Source organism: Sinocyclocheilus anshuiensis, unplaced genomic scaffold, assembly GCF_001515605.1.
Source record: "Sinocyclocheilus anshuiensis isolate Anshui unplaced genomic scaffold, SAMN03320099.WGS_v1.1 scaffold2670, whole genome shotgun sequence".
Classification (NCBI taxonomy): domain Eukaryota; kingdom Metazoa; phylum Chordata; class Actinopteri; order Cypriniformes; family Cyprinidae; genus Sinocyclocheilus; species Sinocyclocheilus anshuiensis.
The window spans coordinates 409,028-427,858 of record NW_015554247.1 but is presented as its reverse complement, the minus strand read 5'-3'; the positions used below and the strand labels follow the sequence as shown (position 1 = coordinate 427,858).

Genomic DNA, 18,831 nt, shown 5'->3' with positions numbered 1-18,831 from the left:
TTGTAGCTCACATCTTCTCAGAATCTAACAGAACCACAGACTGGAGGCGGGTCACTGATGTGAGGCCTTTAAGGTCTGAGAAGATTCACGCCTCTCAAGATGGGCTTGTCCAATGAGAAAGGCTGAAATCCCAAGTGGGAGTTTGGAAATACTGGGGAGTTTTATGACCCTTTGTGTGAAAGCATGGTAATTTGCATATGGAACTTGAATCGAAATTACTAATGATTCTAAGAACACTAATGTATTGCCTATGTACCAACATATAATATACACTCTCGTTTAGATCATCAGAAGGCGAATTCATAGATACTAAACATGGTAGGATTACATATAGGTAAGATGACAGAAACGAGTGGTTCCATCACAAGCCGGCATAAACAGTATACAATATAACGACAACATACACAATGACCTGAAGGATATGTGTGTTCATTCAAAGAAAGGTTTTCCTATTAATTAATTAGAGAAGAGTCAATTTTTACTGTGCACAGTGTCTTTCCTATGGAAAATGTAGTGAGAGGGGGAATTCTCAACATGCCATTAGGTTGCCATTAGTAAATGTATCTGGTCTAGCAAAGGTGTCGTGGTTGCCATGGTAACCAGTGGCCTGTGGTCGTTCGCTGACATCCTGGCACCCAGTGGGTTATTGGGTGAGGGGTCTGTGACTAATTGTTAATCTAATGAATAATTGATTTGTTAAATCTAATGAAAAATGGTGTGTCTGATTGGTGCAGATGCTACAAGCTCCTGCCTCATATAAACACACACGGACATCAAGGGTTTTGTAAGACTAGCCTGCTTCTGAGATATTTTTGTTGATTTTTTTTTTTTTTTTTGAGCAAAAGTGTGGTGTCGCATAATGTCAGTCTTTTGTAAAATTTTAAATAAATAAGGACAAGGAAAATCAGACTTCAGCGACTTCGGCGACTCCAGCTCTTCACTGTTATCAATCAGGATCATTCAGCAGCTGATCTCCTATGCTGTACTCCTGATCTCCCACAATCAGATATTCATCAGCACTGTACTTTATCAGTCTCACAGTAGACTCCTATTCACTGCAACTTATACTTATCTCATAGTCTGAATGTTAAGTCAGCTGATTTGCATTCGTGCATTCGTTAGTTAGTTAATTAGTTTGTGTGCATTACCTATACATTTCATCAGTTCATGCATTCAGGGAAGCAATTTTTGCCGCGTCACATAAAATCTAATTTACTGTCACAAAACACAAATATAAAATACAATAAACACATATGGCGCTAACATATAAAAAGGTACATACATATCTACACATTTACTCAACCACGTCCCATACAGGTAGGCAATATTGTATGCCATTTACCATATTTATCTAAAACACACCTGCCTCTAAATACTTTCTTCTGTTGTAAATATTTAACAGCATTTGATACAAAAGATCTATACATATTTCTTATGTATTGTTTTTCATTACAAACATCAATACTTTTTTTAAACCAATATACATTTACTTATGTTTATTTACATATACTTGAGATTTTAAGTCATGTTTTCTGAATATCAAAATGATGTTATGCTTAAAACAATAAAAAAATATCTGCCAATGGGGTAAGATAAATCCAAACTTAATTCAAAGGGGAAGCAAGTTTGTTTTAAGCAAGAACTCACTTAATTTTCATAGAAAACCAGACTTAATATCTTGTTATTTAGCACCTCAAGTAAATGTATTTTGATTTAAGAATATTTAGATTTTTACTGGAAAACAAGACAAAAAATACAGAGCATGAAAATCTCAAAGAAAGGTACAGAAAGCAGCTCGTCGCTGGTGATAAAAATGTAGCACAGAGAGCGAGGGTGAGTTGAGAGAGTAGACTGAGAGCGTTCAGAGCTTCTGCTCTCACTCTATATACAGCTGTGCAGGAGAGATGCCGAGGAAAATCCTGCAGTATCTTCATCCAGCTGTTCCTGAGAGCTGATTCTTCCTTCAGCCTGGATACATCTGGAGAAATTAAGACGGAATCATGTGCTTTAATGGCTCTGAACGCACTGGGATTTAAAGGACCTGAATGACAGCCACCGGCGCTCAAAGTCAATGAATCATCAGAGGGATTGTAGTGCTGATGAAGATGAACTTTGGGACAGTTGTGATCTCTGCGGGTCTGTGCGGGCTGCTCAGTTTCATCCTGCTTGCCTTGTCCATCGGCACTGAATACTGGTACATTATAGATGTGGATGAAGGGAAGAACTCCAGCCTGGAATACAGCAGCTCTCACTCTGGACTCTGGAGGATATATGAAGGTAAGATGGTGAACACAGACATCTTGAACTTCCTTTATCTCAAATGTTGTGCACCTGTTGCTTACATTTAGTATATTCTAACAGTGATCTCTCTTCATCTCCATTAAGAGGATTGCTCACTTAATCATTTTACATTAAAATGTTCATGTGCATATTGAACATTTGCCTAAATACTGAGTACTGATGAAGTAGCCTGTATGAACTTAATGTGCATTTATTCATTATCCTCTTCTTACTGTTTAACATTTCATGTGTCTCATGATTAGATGGATAAAGTATTTTTAATCTCATTCTTGTAGCAGCACTAAACTGGCAAATGGTTTGACTGGTTGCAAAGAAAGTTATTTCACAAATATTCACAGATACAGTCCTCATCACTGGCTGAGTCTCCATTACGCACATAATTAATGTCTCGTCCAATTCTGTAGCTGTTTCATGGCACTAGAGGCAATTAAAGAGAGAAGCAGTTCCTCATACAATTCTAAATGTTTAATGTTAGATGCGATGTGATGACAGTTACTAAATATGATGCATAAAAGAACTGTTTTCTATTTCTTTTTAATTGCTGTAAAGATATGTTTCCCCCTTTAACACAAATGCTGCTTTTCCTTGTAAGGTGTAATATGTCGAGATTACCAAGAAAACTGATTTGCAGGCAGCTGTTTAAAGCATAATGGGTGTTTGCAACTTTTACTTGACTGGTGTTTCAATGTGACCCACAGGACAGAATGGCAGTTATTATGACATCTCATTCTACATGGACACCTCCAACCACACCGAGCAGGAGAAGCACCTTTTAAGTGAGTCTCTGAAAGCTATCTACACATTAGCCACAATCAGAGAATGACACTGGAAATAGGCTTGTTATGTATGGTTAGTGTATTCTCGGTCTCTTTAAGAGCTATATTCTCAGCATGACATCCATCCTAATCCATCACTGGCCCCCTTTATCATAAAAGAGATTGCACAATTATCAAAGCTGATGGTCTTTGATTAGTAGTCATAGAAAGGGTGTGCGCTACAGTATATTGACAGAAAAGATGATATCTCTATATTTTCTGGGATTTTGTCGATAACATAAATTAGAAGCTACTTTGCTGAGTGTGATTTTGCGCTGGTTTGTGTTGTGGACAGATGACTCCCAAAGCTTTTCATGTTCATTATATTCTGTGTGGTGATTATTTCATAGCGGTGATAGAAACTTTTCCATCTTAAATTGATTTCCACTGGCAAGCTTACTTTCAGGACAATTTATTCTAAGCTTGTTAGATGTATGCATGCTCTTTCATGTACAATTCTTACGTTTAATCAATAAGTTCAGTTAGAATAATAAGACACTGTAGAGGCAGTTATCAACCAAATTATATCAGTATCAATAAAATCCATTTTTGCACCGCAGAAGTGGCACAGACACAGCATTTAGATTAATTTACACTTCAATTACAATTGCATATAATACTGCTATGAGATTAATGTTTTAAAAATAATATTGTTGTCAGACTTGTGTTCCTGTTTTGTTGTGTTTCTATCCCCATGTGCTCCCCGTGACCCAGTTTCTCCCTTATTTGATTGTGTTCATTTGATTCAGGTGTGTCTTGTCAGTTACCCTCGTTTCGTCCTGTATTTAGAGTGTTGTTTGCCCTATGTTCCCTTGTCCAGTGTTAAACGTCAATACTATGTGCTGTGTGTGTGTTCCTGCCTGCCCGATTTCCCGCCTTATTTGGATTATTAAAGACTGTTATTCGTGAATCTCCTGCGTCTCCGCGTCCTTCGCTCCTGCACAGCAGACACCGTGACAGAACACTGGACCATAAGAATGAACTGGGCAGAGGACTTTATTTGGAACCTCCAGCAGGATTGACAGCCTTTGGAGCGATATGTGGAGGAGTTCCTGAGTGTTGTACAGTGGCGGCGTTTCACAAAACCATAGGGTATGGCAGTGGCAAAAGGGATAATGTTTAAACGTTGTCAGAGTTGGTATTGTGGCTTTATCAGACACTTGCACTTAACATTAAATGGAGTTGGTTTTTGACCAGCGAATGACGGAGATCTGTTTTGTCTGTCATTAGAACGGCTGTATCAACTTACAGGTTATAACTTTTAATGTAGCTATATGGGTGCTATAGTTTTTCTTGTCATTTAATACACTTGGCCAAAATATCATGAAACGATGAAGCGCTATATGCACAGGATATTTAAAATGTACAAAAGTATATGGCTACAACTAGACGTCAAAAGCTAAGACTCTTCTCCTCTCTTCAAACACACAAAAACATTGACCTTTATAGACATAGTGTTTGAATAAACAAAACGCTGTACTTTTTCAAACATCAGTTATTTATTTACCCTTACATTGCGAACAAGCGGAGATCTGTCTCCAGGCTGTGCGTGGCGCGTCAATCTGAATGGAGGCGGGGTGAAGTTATGAGGTTTCGCTGACAGTTTGAGAATGGCGTTACGAGCTTTAGTGACAAGCTCTTTTAAATGCTTTTCATTGGATAAATATTTGCAAAACCCTCAAACAGACATAAAGAAGACCAGTAGCATTGATTTAAAATAATAATAACAAATTATAATAGAGATATGAACACACAGTTAGACACAGTTAATGCTTGCTTCCGGATGGGACTTGATGATGATAATTTGTTTCGAATCCTTTCTCCTGATGACTGTTATAGACCTGCAGCTGACTTTATTAATTACGTCCTCGATTTAACTGGCTTGGAGTTCTTAGTTGATGTAGATAATCGTCCTGTTCCCATCCAGAAGCATGTGGGTGCTTCAGCTCACCATCCGCCGGCACCCTCCACATACCGTTCCAATGAGCCCGCTCACTCCGTTCCTCTCCAGTCCTCAGCCCAGAAACAGCGCTGAGGAGTCCACTCCACTCTCAAGCCCACCGGCCGCTCCACTGTCAAGCCCTGTGATGCCAGCTCCAATCTCCTTAACCTCAAATCAAAAGAGGAGCCTGAGAAGGAAGAGACGGTTTTCAACCCAGATCCGCACTCCAGAGTCCGCTCCAGTGTCAGCTCCAGCCCCTGAGTCCGCTCCAGTGTCGGCTCCAGCCCCAGGGTCCGCTCCAGTGTCGGCTCCAGCCCCAGAGTCCGCTCCAGTGTCGGCTCCAGCCCCTGAGTCCGCTCCAGTGTCGGCTCCAGCCCCCGAGTCCGCTCCAGTGTCGGCTCCAGTCCCCGAGTCCGCTCCAGTGTCGGCTCCAGCCCCAGGGTCTGCTCCAGTGTCGGCTCCAGCCCCAGAGTCCGCTCCAGTGTCAGCTCCAGCCCATGAGTCTGCTCCAGTGTCAGCTACAGCTCTGAGTCCGCTTATTTCATCAAGTTCAGTCCTGAATCCACAACAGCCCAAACAAATTCAGAGTCCGTTCCAAGCCCAGAGAGGGCTCCCGTCCCCATGTCCAGCCCAGAGAGGGCTGTTGTTCCCACGTCTGGCCATGGGAGGTCCTCAGATCCCGAGTCAAGCCCAGAGAGGATAACAATCATATCTATACAATCATGCATAAAAATATCACCGGTATGCCTGTCTAAAAATATGCGTCTTCAAACGAGATTTAAAAATTGGAAGATAGTTACTATCACAAAAATCTTGTGGAAGTAAATTCCAAAGATAAGGAGCAGAGTAGCTAAAAGCTCGAGAAACCATAGAAAACAGACACGCACGAGGAAGGACTAAAGATAATGTATCCGATGATCTAAGAGTTTGAGAGGGAACATATGTTAAAAGTAGATCAGATAAGTAGGAAGGGGCCATGTTATGCAATGCCTTATAAGCAAGAAGCAAGATTTTAAATTCGACACGCTGTTTAACAGGAAGCCAGTGCAGATGTTGAAGAACAGGAGATATGTGTTCCATAGCAGGAGTTCTAGTAATTATGCATGCTGCTGAATTCTGCACTAACTGTAATTTGTGTAGAAGTTTAGCAGGAAGACCATAAAAAAGAGCACTACAATAGTCGATACGTGAAGTGACAAGAGCATAGACCATAATAGCAGTGCTCCTCATTGAGAGGGCTGGGCGGAGGCGCATAATATTACGTGTATGATAATAAGCTGTCCGAGTAACCTTATTAATATGCGCTTCAAAAGACAGAGTTTTGTCGAGGATAACACCCAAGCTCTTGACCTGAGTTGAAGAAGCAATTATAGAACCGTCACATACACATAGAAAAATCACTGGTCTTTGACAAAATGTTTTTTGTTACCAACAAGAAGTATTTCTGTTTTACTACTGTTAAGTTTAAGAAAGTTGGTTGAAAACCAAGCTTTAACTTTAGACAAAGAGTCAGGAAGAGAGAATGGAGGCAGTATAGCAGTAGGTTTTGAAGACAGGTAGAGCTGGGTGTCGTCGACGTAACAGTGAAATTGGATACGATATTCTCTGAAAATATTTCCAAGGGGCAGTAGATAGATGATAAATAATAGAGGACCCAAAACTGAACCCTGTGAGACAGCTGTAGTAATACGTGATAACTTAGATTTTAATTGGCCTAGTTGAACAAATTGAGTATTACCCGAGAGATAGGATGTGAACCAAGCCAGAGAAGTACGTACAATTCCAACGGACTGCAATCTGTCTAATATAATTTCATGGGAAATGTTGTGGACCGCTGAAGTTAAATCTGTTCTGGAACAGTGTTGTAAATACAACTTAACCACTGATTTCTAGTCGTGTCCTCTTTTGGAATACCAAACAAAGTAGTTTCACTTTCACAACAAAACACAGCGTTACACACGGCGGGCTAGAGTGAGCGGAGGCCGGAGGCCTCGAGTGAGCGGTGGCGGGCAGGCTTGAGGCAACCACATGTGACGACCCCGGGCTGGACTCCACTTCGTCCATGGTGAAAGCCGATCCGGCGCCATTTTAGGTAGGCGTGGTTGACTCTTAACTTTTATAAAGAATATCTCTTTGGATTTGAGACTTTAGTCTTTGCAACTTTACAGATCTTCTTTATGCTCCAAGAGATTGTAACACTCCAAAGAGAAAGGAAAAATTTAATTTCCAGGATTTTAGATAGAAATATCAAGTTAGAAATTGGACGAAAATTATCAAAATTATTTGGATCAGCACCTGGCTTGAGGACAGGAGTTATTAATGCAGTTTTAAATGAATAGGGAACAGTGGCAGAAATAAGAGAGGAATGAATTATCTCAGTAGCCGGGTTTCCATCCAAAGCCACTAAGAAAAGTAGGAGAATATAATAATTTTCATATATAATAAATGACTTGCGCCTCAGAGTGAGCAGACGAATCACAATGTGGTCATTGCTTTCGGAGGTGGATGCTGCTGTTTTGGAACGCAGTCGTGTAAGACATTTATGGGAGGCAATTATACAGAAACACTTTGATGACAGACTTTGCTCATGCATTTCCGAATGACCATAACAACATTTCAGATGCTGTGAATGAGATCGGTCCGCTGGTTAGTCGGGTTTTGCCGTTCCATAGCGCAAAGTCACATGACTTTTTTGATGCGCTTGGAGGAATTTATTCGCAAAATGCATTTCCATCTCCCATTATTCGCATCAACCCTTTTTCACACAAGTCAAAAACCACCTCAAGCGAGCGTAAAAACTTTTTTGCGAATTAAGGGATTTTTATTCTAAATTTGGCGTTTCCATCACTCGTTTCTCATGCGATACTTCAAAATGCGCATTAAAATAGGGTGATGGAAACATAGCTAGTGATGGAAGGCAAAAGAACTGACAGACAGACTTTAATTGAGTTGGAAGTGGATCGAGTTGACAGCTGGTTGATTTAGATTTCCGAATAACTAAAGTTATCTCATCTACTGTAGGATGCTGGAAAGTAGAGAGAACAGAATTAAATGACTGTCTAACACTGAAGCAAGAAGAACTTACTACATCTGAGACCAACAAAGACTGATGAATATTTTCTGTTTTTGCATTAAAAAAGTTAACTTAAATGTGTGGCAGCAGGTTACACTGAGCATGTAATAAAGGTCTGTATGTGTCTCTGCAGACTTGCACAGGGTCATAGTGGTCCTGCTGCCTCTCAGCCTGGTGCTGCTGGTCTTTGGGGGGATCTTCGGTCTGGTGGCGTCTTTGTCTCAGAGCTGCACTCTTCTCACCTGCATCGCTGCATACTTCCTCATCTGCAGTGAGTGCCATTAAAAGCTACACAACATTTATTGGACACTCACATCAGCTGAAATGAAATGAGGTCTCAGCAGTGATATCACTGGAGTTTGTGTTGTGTATAGGTCAGTGAGAGATTAAATAAAACACAATGAATAAAATAAAATGGGAATGAAAGAAAACAGAAAATGGCAGGTGCTCCAGCTGAGTGCAGCTGTTAGGTGAACTGGTCTCACACAGCGAGGGGTTTTAACAGATATGAAGGTTTTTAGCTCAATAATACATATCCACAAAGCCTGCAATAATGAATAGCAGAAATATTGAACAGATTTATTTGTTGTGTTTAATGTGTTTAGAGAATGTATGTTCTTATCCTTATCCCAATTATGTTCCAGGCACAAATATATAGGAGCGTAACGGTAAACATATTCATACCAAAATCTTTTGGTATGGGTCTTTTGGTTTGGCATGCATGTTTACTGACCAAATTCAGAGTTGTTTTATCCAATGCAAGTCTGCACCTTCTGTTTGTGTGGAGCATAATTTGAAACTCAAAGTTTCCCCCGCCATTATTTGCTATTATGTGACATATTCATATATTTTGATGTTGTGAATGCATATGAAAAATACCGGACACAGAAAAGTGCACAATCCAAGTTTTGAACATGAGTAGTGCTTCGATCTAAATCACAAACCAACACAGCTTTCACAGCGTGTGTTGTTTATTTGCATTTAGACATGTTTTCCTCAGCAGAACTTATATCTTATAGTTGTGTCCTTATCTGTGAATGTTAGAAATTCACACAAATAGATTCTGCGTAAAGGCTCATCCTGACAACAATTGAGCCTCCATTAAACTTCACAGTCTTCAATGAAACAGCACAGACATCAAACAGGAGCAAACTAATTCTGACTAAAATATAATTTTTTTCTCAGATGTTCAGGACATGGTGCTACTGGATCCACCCAGGCATATAAAGTAGACGTTTTGCACTATACCTCTGCTTATTACTATAGAGCTTCTATACATTACGAATTCAAAAGCTGCAATGAGATATTATGATTTGTTTTTGGCATTCAGTCTAATAATTGTTTACAATTCAGGAGGCACCACATGACAGCAATGAATGGTTTACTTACAGTGCCTTGCGAATGTATTCATACCCCTTCATTTTTTTCACATTTTGTTTTGTTGCTGCCTTATGTTAAACTGCTTTAAATTAGTTTTTTTCCCACAACAATCTACACTCCATACACCATAATTGTAAAGCAAAAAACAGGTTTTTAACATCTTTGCAAATTTATTAAAAATAAAAAACTAAAATGATTCCATTGCATAAGTATTCATACCCTTATCTGGGACAGTTGAAAGCTCAGAAACAGGTTTGCGTCAAGCCACACATCTGTGGTAGAGTTCAGAAAAAAATTTCTCCTTCATTGAAGGGTCAAAGAAGCATGTAGTCTCTGTTACCCTTAATGGATGAAGTTTGAAACAACCAGGACTCTTCCTAGAGCTGGCCTCCTGGCCAAACTGAGCAACTGATGGAGAAGGGTTTTGGTTAGTGTGGTGACCAAGAACCTGATAGTCACTCTAGTTGAGCTCCATGATCATATGTGGAGATAGGAGAAACCTACAGATGGACAAACATCACTGCAACACTCCACCAATCCAGTCTTTATGGCGGTGTGGCCAAACTCAATCCTCTCTTCAGTTAAGACACATGAAAACACACTTGGAATGTACAAAAAGCACCTAAAGGACCCTCAGACTCTGAGAAACAAGATTCTCTGGTCTGATGAACCTCAATTCCAAGCATCATGTTTGAAGGAAACCAGCTCTGCTCATCACCTGCAGAGTAGCATCCCAAAAGTAAAGTGTGCTGGTAGCAGCCTCAGAACCTCAGACTGGGCAGAAGGTTCACCTTCCAACAGGACAGTGACCCCAAGCACAGCAAGAGTGGCTTATAGACAACTCTATGAATGTCCTTGAGTGGCCCAGCCAGAGCCTGGGCTTGAACCCAATCAAATATTTCTGGAGAAACCTGAAAATGTGCATCTGCCCCCATCCAACCTGACAGAGCTTGAAAGGTGAAGAGATGAGGAGAGGAATGGCAGATAATTGCCAAATGCTGATGAGCAAAGCTTGTCGCATCAAACAAAAAAGACTTCAAAGGTGCTTAATATTTAGTTAAGGGTATGAATACTCAGAACCTCAGACTGGGCAGAAGGTTCACCTTCCAACAGGACAGTGACCCCAAGCACAGCAAGAGAGGCTTATAGACAACTCTGTGAATGTCCTTGAGTGGCCCAGCCAGAGCCTGGGATTGAACCCAATCAAATATTTCTGGAGAAACCTGAAAATGTGCGTCTGCCCCCATCCAACCTGACAGAGCTTGAGAGGTGAAGAGATGAGGAGAGGAATAGCAGATAATTGCCAATTGCTGATGAGCAAAGCTTGTCGCATCAAACAAAAAAAGACTTGAGACTGTAAAGGTGCTTCAGCTAAATATTTAGTTATGCAGTTATGCAATATACTTATTTCAGTTTTTTATTTTTAATAAATTTACGAAGTTGTGACAATTCTGTTTTTGCTTTGTCAGTATAGTGTATGGAGTGTAGATTGATGTGGAAAAAAAAGTAATTCCTTAACTGTCACCGTCCCGTATACGGAACGCCTAAGTTTACTTCAATATATTACAATTAAATCCTAATCTAATCATGATAAACTATATATCGTTGGAAAGGTAAATAGATATTATACCACTGTTTGTTGTTAAAAAATTATGTAGGAACAGTAATAGATTAATTTATGACAAGAGTGCACCTCAAAACATATACATCATAACAGGAGTTCAGATCTTTGTCACAAAAATTATTTTTCGTTTCCTTTTTCCCTATTACATGTTTTAGTAATCATCACAAATTATATATAATTTGAAAACGTCAAAATTCATCCTGTGAAAACCATTTTGAAATCGGACATTGTGTTACCATGGAAATGGTACTTTAAAATCTTATGATCTTATCTTAAAATCTAAAAAAAATCGTAAAATCTATGACACCTCCCCTTAGTGGGAGGTGTCATGGGTTTCCAAATGTATTACGGTCTTTTCGAATCAAAACTTTTCATAATCTTGACAAAATACAAATCATTGGAAAGGTCTGAGTCTCAAGATTCCATATTTGGTGGTAGATTTTGTCATAGACATAATATTGAGAGAGAAATTGATACATTTGTGATAGAAAAAATGCATAAAAAAAAATTAAATGGAGTTTGGATGTGAAAACCATTTCGAAATCAGACATTGCGTTACCATTGAAATGGTACTTTAAAATCTTTTGGCGGTCTCCTCCCCCTTAGTGGGCGGTGTCAAGTGTCATATTACAAAATGCATTACGGGCTTTTAGAATCAAACCTTTTTATAATCTTGACAAAAAACATATCATTGGAAAGGTCTGAGTCTTAGGATTCCATATTTGGTGGTTTTTGAGTCAAATCTTCTATTTTGAGATAGAAGTAATATTGACAGAGGAATCTAGACATTTGTGACAGAAAAATGCATAAAAAAAAATTAAATGGAGTTTGGATGGCACCCGGTGGCTGTTCGTGGTATAACACCTAAACAAAATTGCATAGGAACCTTCATTTTTTTATATCAACTTCAAATTTGGAACACAACTTATTTAGACATATGGCTTTAATTTTATAGCAATTTTGGATTAAAACATATTTTATAAAATATGTATTTTATATAAAATAAAATAAGAATAGTACAGTACATTTTCTTTGCAGTAAATTTAAACTTCTATGACTTTTTTATACTTTCATTTTGGAATGATTTCACTTCTGCAATAATCTGCAGATTGTCTTCTTTAAAAAGAGACCAACCTTAGGTCTGTATTCAAAAGCGTTTATGAATTTTAACTATTTAAGTTTGAATAGTGCACTTTTACATCTATGTTAAAAAAAAGGGGGGGGGACAGTTAAGAGGGTAAATAAGTGTATCATAAGGCAGCAACATAACAAAATGTAAAAAATGAAGGGGTATGAATATTTTCGCAAGGCACTGTATATACCTGTAATCAGCAGATGTTGCTCCTGTGTCTGTAAAGGTATTAAACTATAATAAGAACATCAGCATTTGATTCTGTCTTGAATGACACATAATTAATTCACACCCTCATTACACTTTGTCATCATTTCTTCTCATCACAATAACTGAAATCATGAGATTGGGACCGGATGTGTGCTGCAATATTTCAGATGAGTTATTGTAGAACACATCAAAATATAAATGGGAATGACATACAGTTTTTTTGTTAATAGTAGAATATCTCTGTTCATTCTGTCCTCAATATTATTGTGATAGTATGTTTGTGATAGGATATGATGATGATGATGATGATGATGGAGTGTAGTTTGGGCTCTTTTGCAGCACTGTAACAGGTGCTTGTGTTCCAGCCTGAGCACAACAGAAAACTGAAGTGTTTTTTTTGTTAATAGTAGAATATCTCTGTTCATTCTGTCCTCAATATTATTGTGATAGTATGTTTGTGATAGGATATGATGATGATGATGATGATGGAGTGTAGTTTGGGCTCTTTTGCAGCACTGTAACAGGTGCTTGTGTTCCAGCATGAGCACAACAGAAAACTGAAGTGTTGAATTAAGGGAGGGATGGAGCAGAGAAAAAACACTGGGATCAGTAGAGGGTGAAACCCTGAGGTCAGCGAAGACCATTACAGCTTTTTATTTGTGTTCTGTTTTCAGTTCCATTGAAAGGGGCTCCTGAGATTAAAAAAATTACTATCCTGCCCAAGAACACAGAAGGGTGTATAGTCTCTATAAATGTGAACTTTGCACAGCATTGTATGCTAGTATAGTTTAGTTTCCTTTGCTTATGTAGTAGATTTTGATATTGCTGAGGTAAATTGTTGCTGTATTTGTACCAATGAGTGTTTGGTTCATAAGGACTGAACATTACACACGACTGATGGATTAAAGAAAAATTACATGCGTACATGAGTGATCTTGTCTGTAAACATCCCTGATAGCAAGAGAGCAGATGAAAACCATTGAATCAATGTTAAAAACTGTCAGTGTTAATTGAATTGAATCAATATTACTGACAATGAAAACTTAACATTACAATACAAGAGTCAAGAGCCCAACTAAAGCAAACACTGCACGATTTTAGCCCAATTTTTCACTCGCCGACAGGTTCTGCGAAATCGCCGACAAATGCCTGAAATCGGAGGCAAATCTGTGCTCGTTCACGCAAGTGACAATAGTGAAAAATTGGGCTAAAATCGTGCAGTGTGAACTCGGCATAACGTTTAGGATTCTTTCATCAATTAATTAAAGGCAGGAGTGCATCATCAGACGCTGTGTATCTTTAACTCAGTTCAGCTCTCCTGACACACTTAGTGTAACACTGTGAGTGTTGCAGAATTTTTTTATTTATTTAGTATAAAGAGCAGTTCATGACCTCCAGGCTGTCTGTGCTTCTGAGAGCCGATTCATCCCTTTGGTTTTAAAACATCTCTTGCATCAGACAGTGAAAAAGATGTTTGTGCTTGATAATATTATTTGTGCACTTCAAATCTTATATTTTTAAATGGAAAGTAAGAAAAAATTTAATTTGCTACCGATTAGATTGTGTTTTATTAACGCCTACCCCTTACAGTAATGCAAATACAGTCATTATTGATGTTTAGCGTGACAAAAAATTACACAATATTGATGTGCGCATTCCCAGTAGACGCAGCTGTATCCCATCTAGCCTTAACAGATTAGAACCCCATTTCCAAAAAAAGTTAAGACATTTTTTTAAATGAAATAAAAACAAGATTATGTGATTTGTTAACTCTCCTTTAATTATTTAACTGACAAAACTACAAAGAAAAAGATTTCAAATGTTGTCACTGACCAATTTTATTGTATTTTGTAAATAACTTTTTTGTAAAAAAAAAAAAAATCTCGTACATAATATTGTGAAAATATTCAGGGAATCTGGAGAAATCGTCTCAGGTTACTTATGTAACCATGGTTCCCTGAGTAGGGAACGAGACACTGCGTCCTCTAGGGGTCGCTATGGGGAACGCCTCGTCGTGACCCGTGTCTGAAGCATACATTGAAAAAACACCAACTCGTTGGCCGGCGACAGCCATGACGTAACTACCGGTGCATGATGTGTGCTCCCGGCGCCTATTTATTCTATAGTCGCACCGGTAGTTACGTCATGGCTGTCGCCGGCCAACGAGTTGGTGTTTTTTCAATGTATGCTTCAGACACGGGTCACGACGAGGCGTTCCCCATAGCGACCCCTAGAGGACGCAGTTCGAAGTTCCCATGAAAGGGAACTCAGTCCGTATAGGGAAAGTCAGAAAACCTCTGTTGAATGTGCTTAACCTTCGAGCTCTCAGATGGCAGTGCATTAGAAAGCATCATGCTGTTGTGCTAAATACAGTCACTTGAGTTCTGGAGGACTTTGAAAAACCGCTGTCACTTAACACAGCCTGTCACTGCTTCAAAAAATGCAAATTGAATCTCTCTTACGCACAGAGACAACCATACATCAATCATATACAGAGATGCTGCTAAATGGTCCGAAAAATGGTGGAAATGTGTGCTTTGGTTAGATGAGTCCATGTTTCAACTGGTTTTTGGAAAAACAGACATTGAGTTCTCCATGCCAAAGACGAAAGGGATCATCCAAACTATCAACAGTGACAACTGCAAAAGTTTCATCTGTCTTGGTATGGGGTACATCAGTGTCCACGTCATGGGTGACTTGCATATGTGTGAAGATACCATTGAGGCTGAGGCATATAGTGGGATTGTACAGAGACATGCTGCTATCAAACTGACGTCCATGATTATTAGAGTGAGACAATGCCAGGTCTTATTCTGTATGTGCTACAACAGTGAGGTTTCATAGACACAGAGTGGATGTGCTTGACTGCCTTGCCTGCAGTCCAGATCTGTGTCCTTTTGAAAATGTGTGGTGTGTAATGAAGAGGAGAATATGACAACGATGACCAAGGACTGTTGAGCAGCTTAAGTCTTGTTTCAAGCAAAGGTGATATAAAATAGCTGCAAACATGCCTTTGCCCCAACTTTTCATCAATTTGTTTTCATTTACAAAATACGATTCAAAATATACAATTACAATTAAGGTCAGTGAAAACAGGAGTTCTATAATAATACATTTTAGCTTATTTACTCACTCCTTTGTTCATTTCCTTTCCTCTCGAGTGCTCTCTATTAATGACTGTGCTGAATGTAGCACAGCGTCTGGTTTATAATTTGTTATTCTCTATTTTTGTCATGATTGCGTTAAGGTTTATTAATTACAGTACTCTGTGTTATCTATTTCTATAGTTTATCATAAGAAAGGAGAAAAATCTAAGATTCATGAAAAAACATTTGTATCTTATTCTCTGCAGATGCAATTTTCGTCTTTGTGTAAATTACTGTCAATTATTCACCACCAAATTTGGGTCAGAACCTCGTCCAACTAGAAAAAAATTATAAAATTAATTGTTTTTCTTTCTATAGCCATCTGTCTAATGTCAATTTCTAAATTTAAATTGAATTTAAATGTATGCATTTAGCAGACACTTTTATCCAAAGCAACTTACTATTCAGGCTATACATTTTTTATCAGTATGTGTGTTCCCTGGTAATTGAACCCACGACCTTTACACTGCTAACGCAATGCTCTACCACTGAGCCACAGGAACATTCATTTTCTCTGACAAGCACAGAAGCAAACTCCACATCAGCTGTGTCAGTGCATAATTTCTTTATCGTCTTGAAAAAAACAATGCATTATTTGAGAAATGACTGATGTTTGATTGCAAAGCAGCAGGAAAACCTCTCTTCTGTTCTTCCTGTCATGTATCATAAGTTATTGTGAAAGGTCAGGACTACGCTGAGCTTCATGTAAGTGGGTTAATTACAGCAATGATGACTGAGTTCACGACGGTTCCTTCAAGCAGGTCTTGAGGAAAGCATACATCTTCTTCCTATTAATACTCCCACCACTAACCTGTGCGACTGTCATATTCTGTGCTTGTGCACTACTGAGTTTCATTCTAAAGAAAAAACTCATTTGCTTATCATGATTATCATATAACATGATGAATCAGGCCATTAGAGCTTTCACATGGAGGCTGTTCAAAATCCTGCCATGCCACAGAGCACCACTCACATAGCTTTCCATTAAATTACATCATATTTGTCCCAAATTGTTGTTGAAAAGGTACTGCCCCAGTGACAGCTTTTGCACCTTTTTTCTGAGAGTGCAGGAATATCATACAGATAAATTTGAAGAACCAAAGCCTCAACTGTTGTCATACATACAGTAGCTTTAAATACTATGTAACACTATTTAATCTTTTTCTGCTAACTGACATTTCATTAAAGCACTTTCTTGTTTGATAAGAAAGTAACCTGAAAGACGTGTCGCTAAGCACTTTTGCACGTCAAAGAACACTGGCCTGGATTTTAGCGTATGCACACTCTAAGATCAAATCTGTGCATATGCACGTTTTTATAAATGAGCCCCCTGGTCTCCCATCTTATCCAAGCTGGTTAGGCAGGTTAGTAGTGGTGGTTTTAGTGGGGTTTCAAGCACTTGTCATGTGGTTAGGCTCAGAGACTAGCTGGCTTCCCTGCTAAATTGGCTAAAAATAGCTTGGTCAGACTGGTAACCCAGCTTAAGAATAGTCAACAATATTTTGTTGTTTGCTTCAATAGGTTTGAATACAACATTTTCTGACCTTTTATGAGAACATTTTTATATGAAAAGTACTGATAAGTCTGTTGCTGTCTGGTTGTTTAGTGAGTGAATGGAGTGTAATGACGGCTCTTTGTCCACAGGTCTGGTGACGGTGTCTGGTGTGAGCATTTATATCAGTTACTCTCAGCAGGCTTTGGAAGAGCTGCAGCACATGGTGGATATTGAGTCACTGTCTCACGTCCACATGTCCTTCGGCTGGTCTCTGGTCATGGCCTGTCTGTCTTTTTGCCTGGAGCTGCTCACCGGGATCCTGCTCATGCTAGCAGCCCGTCTCATTCTCCGTCAGTGCCAGCACGAGCCTACTGCAGTGCTCACCATGAGCCAGAGTTCACCACAGCTTCTGAGACTGCAGTGATGATGATCATTTCATCTACATCCTTATCAAGAAATTAGTTTGTGCTGCATCAAATTTAAAATGGAGAGTGCCGGGTGGCAAATGAGACAGCTGCATCAATTATTGAATGAGAGTGCTTATTAGAGGACTGCTAAATTTGTCTGCATCACTCAAGTATGTCAGTGCAATCACCAATGTCATGTGTCATGAATTTACTGTATATAACATGATGAATCAAGCCATTGCAGCATCTCTAGGCTATGTAAAGTTGGGTTTCTGCCACTGAATAAAAAATAAAACAAGATAGTTACAACTTTTTATCTCACAATTCTGACTCTTTTTTTCTCGTAATTGCAAGCCAAGACCTCGAACCTGTTTTTAAATTACAGTGTAAAAAGCTTTACTTGTGACCACACCAATACTTTTACATTTTATACAAATTTTTATACAGATTCTGCTATACTTAATATACACATAAAACTTTTTTCATACTGAGATTAATTTTTTTTTTAATGAATGGTTATTAGAAAACTTTTCTGTTGTAAAACTGTCATACAGTCATTTCATTTACCATCTACTGTATAAGCCATCTTGAAGTACCATAGTAAATATTACTGATGCCTAGCAATATTCCCTTAATGTTGTATGTTATATCTCATTTTATCTCTTAACATAATATTATGTATGGAGTTTTTCTATGATCTGTACTGTCTGATCATTACTATGCAAACTCTGGCATACATAAAGATACTTTGCAAGACATATACCAATTTTAAATGAAGTTAGTTATAATTATGTTTTCATTTGTGGCAATTACATTTATCTCTCTAGGGCTCAAATTTGATTGAATGTCCAAGTCGCACCATGTGAGCTCAATTCAAAAATCAATTTGTCACTAATTAATCAATTTAGGAAACAAATTTTAAAAATGTGTCATAGGAACAGAGTGGGCTGTTTTCTTGAGTGCTCAGAAATAACATAGTTATATAAATTTTCATTCCAGTTTCCAGAAAGGAAGTCTTCTCTGAATATCAGACATTAGTCCAGAGTGTAATATGCTCTATTATTTGCAGGGAAATATTGCATAGCCCATACAGCAGTGGTGACCGGGTGGCTGTAAATCTCTGATTGCTGCATTGGAGGCCAAAATAGATGCAATCAAGACAGCATTAAATGTCAAACCCATTCTGTTAAGTGAAAATAAAGGAGGGTAAATGGTCTGGTGATGAATGGAGCGAGGAATGTGCCTGAGCGCAGTTTTAAAGTTTCTCTTAATCACCTACACTATACAATTAATTCTATGAACAAAC

At 38.6% G+C, this 18,831-nt stretch overlaps 1 protein-coding gene across 1 annotated transcript; it reads left to right on the top strand.

Moving 5' to 3' along the window:
• Window positions 1-2,099: 2,099 nt before the first annotated feature.
• Window positions 2,100-17,611, top strand: LOC107671248 (transmembrane protein 235-like). Its single transcript, XM_016464145.1, has 4 exons — window positions 2,100-2,277; window positions 3,000-3,077; window positions 8,265-8,402; window positions 17,268-17,611. The coding sequence occupies exons 1-4, from the start codon at window positions 2,100-2,102 to the stop codon at window positions 17,540-17,542; spliced, it is 669 nt and encodes a 222-aa protein (XP_016319631.1). The 3' UTR covers window positions 17,543-17,611.
• The last annotated feature ends 1,220 nt before the right edge of the window (window positions 17,612-18,831 follow it).